Below are 6,305 nucleotides of genomic sequence, written 5' to 3'. Positions count from 1 at the left end.
GCAGGGGGGGGCCCCTTGGCCCTGGTTTCAGGTCCCTGAACCCATGTCTGTCGTTGGTTTTAATGGATTGGTACATTGTAAACACGGGACTTGTTTGCATAAGGATCTCTGCTTAACTACATAATTATTTTATTTCCTGAAACTTAAGACGGAATTAATATGGGCAAGTTTGCATAGAAGGTAGACTCTCAGAGTGACTACCAAACCGACCACGCTTGGTAGTCCCTGGTTCCACTCTCGGTTTTAAAAACAAAAGTGAATTCTGGATTTGATTCCTAAGTATATCTTACAAAATCAGTGTCTTCCTTTGGCCGTTGTGGGGTGAGGGGTGACGTGGGCGATGTGCCTGCTTAATCTTCGTGGTCTCTGATCGCCTCGGGGGAGATTTTTAAATCTCTGAGAAGACAACACAAAGCAGGCTTTTCACTTAAAGGGTCTCTGTTAAGTGTAGACGGACCTGGGGACCAGGCGCCTTGAGCCAAAGCAAATGGAAACAGTGCTTTGCGCAGCGGACCCTTAGGCGCTGTGATTCACACGTGGAAACAAGAAGTTATGTGAACGGACCCCAACAAGTCACTAGAATGCCACCAGCGTGCAGTAGGGACTGCCGACAGTCCCCTCGTTTCTCTCCCGTCCCTTATCACTGCATGTGAAGGTGGGACATCAGGCTGCTGAGCTGGCACGGTCAGGCCGGAGGTGTCTGAGTGTGTCGCTCTCTGTGACAATCTGTGTTTTTCCATAAAGAACAGAGACAACCTTCCTGGTGTCTGCGGCTTCCCAGCCTGGTGTTTAAGAAGACAGGCAAGGAACTTGACATGAAAACAAAAATGACCGTTTTAATGACGACCGAAGGGTTAGGAAACACGACACCAGGAAGCGCGGCCTTCTGGACTTGAGTCCTGTCTTCGCCGCTTCGTATCCGCGTCTCAGGGGCAGGTTGTCGTTCTCTCTTGACGCGTTTTCTCCTCTGTAAAATCATATGAGTGGCGTTCAGGTTATGGCAGACACAAGCCTCTACTGAGGAGGCTGTGCAAGAAATAAGTGAGACTCGGTGGGAAGGTACTAGGGCCTGGCACGCGGCGCGTCACATACTCAATGAATGGGCGCTCTTTAAAAATTGTCATTATTATTCTGTGACAAGTGTGCAGAGGCTTTACAAAAATACTCCTATATTCGGGGAAAAAAAAAACATGCCTTTGTACTCTTATTAGCTTGACACCGAGGAATAATGCCACCACATGTGCGACGGAGCAGCATGATTGTGTAATAAGTAATCATTAACTGCCACTAATTGAGGACCTCAGATTTGCCAGGCAGTAAGTTGGGTCTAAGATAAATACAAAGTTGAGTAAGACAAATATATTTCCTCTCAAAAGATTTTATGGGAAGACAGTTTCATAAATAACTATTTGAAAGAATAAGCACACCGAACTTGTCTGTTACAAATCCGTGGGGGAAGAAACCACACCTATTATTTTTCTGCAAAAAAGGAGACTTATGAAGGCGATGTTGGTAGGCGGAAGGAAGTAGGGCCTCACGCGTGCTGGGAAAACACTCTGTGAATTTCTCTCTTTTCTCCCCCTGCAGCTAAATTCTACGAGATTCTTTTATAGGGCACGAGGTTTAATATTTGGCTAGAATAGAAGCACCGGCTCCTCACAGCCTCATCAGTCATCTATACTGTCGCGCGAGGCCTTTGGCGGTCTCGTGAGAATGTGATTAGAAAAAGGAAGAGAATGAACAACGTGGGGGGGCACCTAGGCGGAGGGGGGGGCGGGCAGGGTGCCCCCACGGGAGAAGGACCAGCCTGACCTCATGTCTGCCTCGGGCTTGCATTGAGAGGAGGGATTCGACTGAGTTATTTTTCGGAGGAGGAAAAGTAGAATCCGGAATAGCTTAGAAATGGTTTAAACGTAGGGTTGTGAGGTGCCTTTCCCATTCGAAAGAATTCCTTTTCCTTTCGATTAGAAAGTTACTTTGAAGCCGGCACCAAGACATGTGCGTTGGGCTGCATGTCTCCAAGGCCATGGCTCGCAAATGTTTTTAGCTGTGACCTGCGGTAAGAGATAATGTTGCACTGCAACTTGTAGCAAACACGTCGCCCTCGCTGCAAGTCGATGTAGCAAACACGGCCCCGTCGCACACACACCAGAGGGTACCGACCTCCTCCATGCCACGCTCTCTGATATTTCCTGTTCTCTTCTGCTTCAGCCTAATTTATTTCACGTTTTCTTAAAATTCCTGGTCATGACCCACTAAATTGATCTGATGACCCACTAATGAGGCGTGACCAGCCTCAGTCCAAGAAACGCCGCCGCGGGGGGCAGGGGGGGTTGGTGGGCCATCCACTGGGCACTGCCCTCCGCCCCCACTCAAACCGGCGGCTGACAAACGCCTCTTGTCCTGGCATGGCCTCCGAAGTGGCCCTGGAGCCTGCAGCCCTGTCCTCACCCCATGTTCCTGCAGAAATGGTGGCTTTAAAATGCCGCTTGGGAAGATGGACGCTCCCCCTTTAAACATCTGTCTTTCCTTCTAACTTCACAGTAAACGAGCCACCAAGAGATACACGTAAGGGCCGATCGCGTGTAACTCCACCGCCCGGAGACTAAAAGTCACAGACTTGCTTCTGGAGAGTAATAGGATAATAAGGCAATTTTGCAAATGACCCCTTGCTCACGCTCCCCAGACATGTTACATTCTCTGTCATGTATGAAAGAGAACACGTGTTATTTGTTGACTAAGGGGACAGAAGGGCCAGAGGAAAATTGCTGGGTCGTTTTGTGTTTCTACATATTTACAAAGTCTAAAAAGAGATGCTCTGGTTCCCATTTAAATTGGGATGAGAAAGAGGAAATTATAACTCCCAAACTTGCTGCTTGTGAAATAGCACATGAACAGAAGAGAGAGAGAGAGAGAGAGAGAGAGAGAGAGAGAGAGGTGGGGGGGTGCGGAGGGAGGGAGGGGGGAGGAGCGGCGGCACTCCTGGACAAAGTGCAGTTTCAGAGCTGACTGCCGCAGAGGAGAAGGGGCGGAGGACTCCTGTGTACACAGTGAGCCGTCTGGTTTTCCGCACACGTGTGGGGGCGTCCGACCTGCCTCCCAAAGAATGGGCACGAGGAGGAGGAAGCGGAGCCTCTGAAGCCACAGCTCCCGAGCAGCCCTGGAGCCTCGGGGACCCGGCCGGGCAAGCCAGATTTCCCAGGGGGAAGACGAGGCGGAGCGCTTCCACCCACCGCCTCCTTCTCCACCGAAGAATCTGAGGCCGGAGGGGGCGGGACTCGCCCAGGACTGCGAGCTGTCCCGTGGGAGATGGGGACAGTAGATTCACGTCCAGCACTTCCGTGCGACCCCCCACACGCGCGCGCATCCACGCATATGCGCACACGTGGACAGTGCAACTCCAAAACCACGGCCCTCTGCCAGGGACCCTAAAGCAAATCTCTGGGTTATCAGAGTCCTTCGCCACTGTCAACGGCTAAATCCCTGATAAACCAGCCAGACGAATGGTCTCTGAGCCCAGAGGACCCCCGCGGAGTGAATGAGTCACTTTGCAAGCTACCGTAATTCTTTCTGGCCACCGGGGTCACTCGGGGTGGATGTGCCCACCTGCCCCTCTGGCAGTCTGGTTCTGCAGCCCCACGGGCTGTCCTCTGGCCTCGCACGGCTGCTCACAGCCGTTCCCTGCGCCTGCGTGGCGCCCCAGCGTGGGTTACTTAGCCTTTACGCAGGTCTGTGACGATACCGGCGTGTGACTGGGCCATCGATGAGCCACTGATCACAAAAGTGCTCCGAAGGTTTTCTGAGACGGTAGCTAACCGTCGAGGGCCCTGCAGGTCCTTTCACCCAGATCCGGCCGACGAGGGCCTGCACACGACCCTGCCCTCTCCCCTCGTGCTTCTGCAAACGAAGAGCCGAGGCCAGCCCCCTGCCCGGCTGGAGGAGCTGCGCGCCCGCGAGAAGCTTGTGCTCCTCCCTCCCGCGGCTCTTCGCCCCTCGGAGCGGGAGAAAGCAGTCCCCACCTCGCTGGACGACTAACGCGCCTGCCCCACGTGGTCTCCCGAGGGGACCCGGTCCTCGGAGGATCCTGGGAACGGGCACAGCACCGCCCTCCGCGAACGGTTCTCACACGCGGCGGAATAAAACACACTGAACTTGATCCTGACGGAAGCACAGAACCAGCGTTTCTCTGGGAAACCGGCCTCGGAGACGCGGGAGCCAGAAGAATTCGGGCCACCTCGACTTCTGCTCTTGGCTGTGACACAGCTAGGTCCCCGGGGTCTGTGCAAAAGTGCCCTTCCCCAGGGCGGGTGTTCTTTGGGAGTCAGTGCTGATGGCCACGGCTCCTACTTGGTCACACTCCCGTTCCTAGAAGCTTCCCGTTCCTAGTAATCTATTATCTACTAGAATCATGAGGAGAGCACGGGACCAGGCCGCCGCCCCCCAAACCTTGTGTTGATCTGGCTTGGCCACCATCAGGCGTCTGAGAGGGGACAGCATGGGCAGAAAACCGACGTTCTCCTTGCTGGGCTCGAGGCCACAGGGCGAGGGAGGGGAGGGGAGCCACGTCTGCTGGGTGCTCACCGATCGCCTGCTGGCAGGTGGCTGTTTTCAGGCCATTTCCTGCTCTGACCCTTGGGACAGCCCCATGAAGTGGGCACAGAAGGGTCTGGTGACAGAGTGCGAGTCACGGACTCGGAGCGCTTCCGTCACAGAACGTGTTCTTCCCAGGGTGCGCGTCCATCCGTCCCTTCTCTTGCTTGGGGTGGCGAGGGCCCGTGGAGACGCGGGGCCGACGGCTCGGGGACAGTTTGCTCACTAACCTTCTAACCCGACCAGGCAAATAATCTGCGAGTAGCAGCAAAGTTAACCGAAGTGCTGGAATCAGTGCGGGGTCAGGGGAGTGAGCGGGACGAGCAAGCGGAGGGGAAAACAGACGTGGAAGAAAGTCCTCGGGAGGCGGCCTGTCCCGGGCTTGGGGCGACCCTCGTAGGTGAGGGTTTAGGGGACTCAGGGTCAACGGAAAGCACGGCCATTTTCCTTGGACCACAGAGTTCAGACGGCACATGGTAATCGTGGCTGCCACGCGCTGCGTTTCGCTACGAGTCAGACGATCGTTGAGTGCCTCGCTCACGCCACCTCCTTTACACAGACAAGTCCCCGCGTGGCGGGTATTACTGTCCCTGCTGTGCAGACCACAGCGCGTCCCCAGGCCGAGGGACACTACTGACTTGCCCCAAGTCACACGCTGGTGCGCAGTAGGTGGTGCTGCCGGACACTGCACGTGGCCGGCTCTGGAGAGCGTCGGTCCTGATGTGTCACCACCGTCACCTCACCCACGGCACGGCCACTCCACAGTGGCCCTTAAAAACCACTGTCGCCCTCTAACTGCAGGGCACGGTTTCTCTTAAACCTGCCCAAGGAAACGTAAATTCTGTTTAAATTGGGGGGCCCCTGCAGGAACCGGAGCTCAGAACAGCTGAGCAGGTGTCCCCTCAGGAGGGGATCGGTGTGTCCTGGCTGGCAGGGGCTACTCCAGGGGCTGAGCCTTGATTTGTGAGCCTGGGCCGTACCCAGAGGGGCACGGAAGGAGGCAGGCCGTGTGCCGCGTGCGGTCCCCAGCTTGTAGACACCGGGGTGGGCTCTGTGCACCCCACTCCACCCTGCAGCACCCCCACCAGCTCCTACTGCACCAGTAGAAGCATCGGGACAGTGTGTGGCTCAGAAGCCGTGAGGTGCCGGTTTGTTGAGAATAAGCAGGCGCCGCGCCCTTGACCCCAGTCTTGGGCTTGCCCAGCAGGGCACACAAACTGTCCCCAGATCTGACGGAAAGTCCACCCATGTTAGCTCCTTAGGGTCAGAGTGGGGGGACTCCCCGAGTCCCTGAGCCCTCTGTGTGTGGCATCCACTGTCACACAGTCAGCTAAGGGATAAAAAACCCTAAAACATGACTCATGTGTGACACCCCCGAACACACTTTTGAAGGACTTTGCCCTCTGCACCCGTGAGGTGTAAAGCACGTCCTTTTATTTTGCAGGGTACGTGAGGAATGACTTTGCTCTGACTTATTCTCCCACCTCTGGGGAGTAGATCACACAAATCTTAGAGGGCTCGGCATCCATTTGCAGAATGGCTGCATGGAAACCGGCGCTTGAGCAATTCTTCACGCCGCAGACATCCCTCTCTAACCCGAGACACCCCCCCTCGGAACGGGGACACGCACCGCCTCACCCGGGGCAGCGCCCGGCAAACGGCTGCTGCTCCGATGGGGGCCCCCCACCCCCGCACACCGGGTCCCCACGTCCCTG

At 55.6% G+C, this 6,305-nt stretch overlaps 1 protein-coding gene across 1 annotated transcript in view; it reads left to right on the top strand.

The window, feature by feature from the left end:
• NR5A2 (nuclear receptor subfamily 5 group A member 2) overlaps window positions 1-4,035 on the top strand; it is a 21,460-nt gene extending 17,425 nt beyond the window's left edge. The window contains exons 5-6 of the mRNA XM_025044806.1: window positions 3,635-3,728; window positions 3,848-4,035. Of these exons, the coding sequence (XP_024900574.1) occupies window positions 3,635-3,728; window positions 3,848-4,035 (282 nt within the window). The remainder of the gene's footprint in view (window positions 1-3,634; window positions 3,729-3,847) is intronic.
• The last annotated feature ends 2,270 nt before the right edge of the window (window positions 4,036-6,305 follow it).

Source organism: Pteropus alecto, unplaced genomic scaffold (genome assembly GCF_000325575.1).
Source record: "Pteropus alecto unplaced genomic scaffold, ASM32557v1 scaffold90, whole genome shotgun sequence".
NCBI lineage: Eukaryota > Metazoa > Chordata > Mammalia > Chiroptera > Pteropodidae > Pteropus > Pteropus alecto.
Note: the sequence above shows the minus strand (reverse complement) of the source record. Positions and strands in the feature narration are given on the sequence as shown.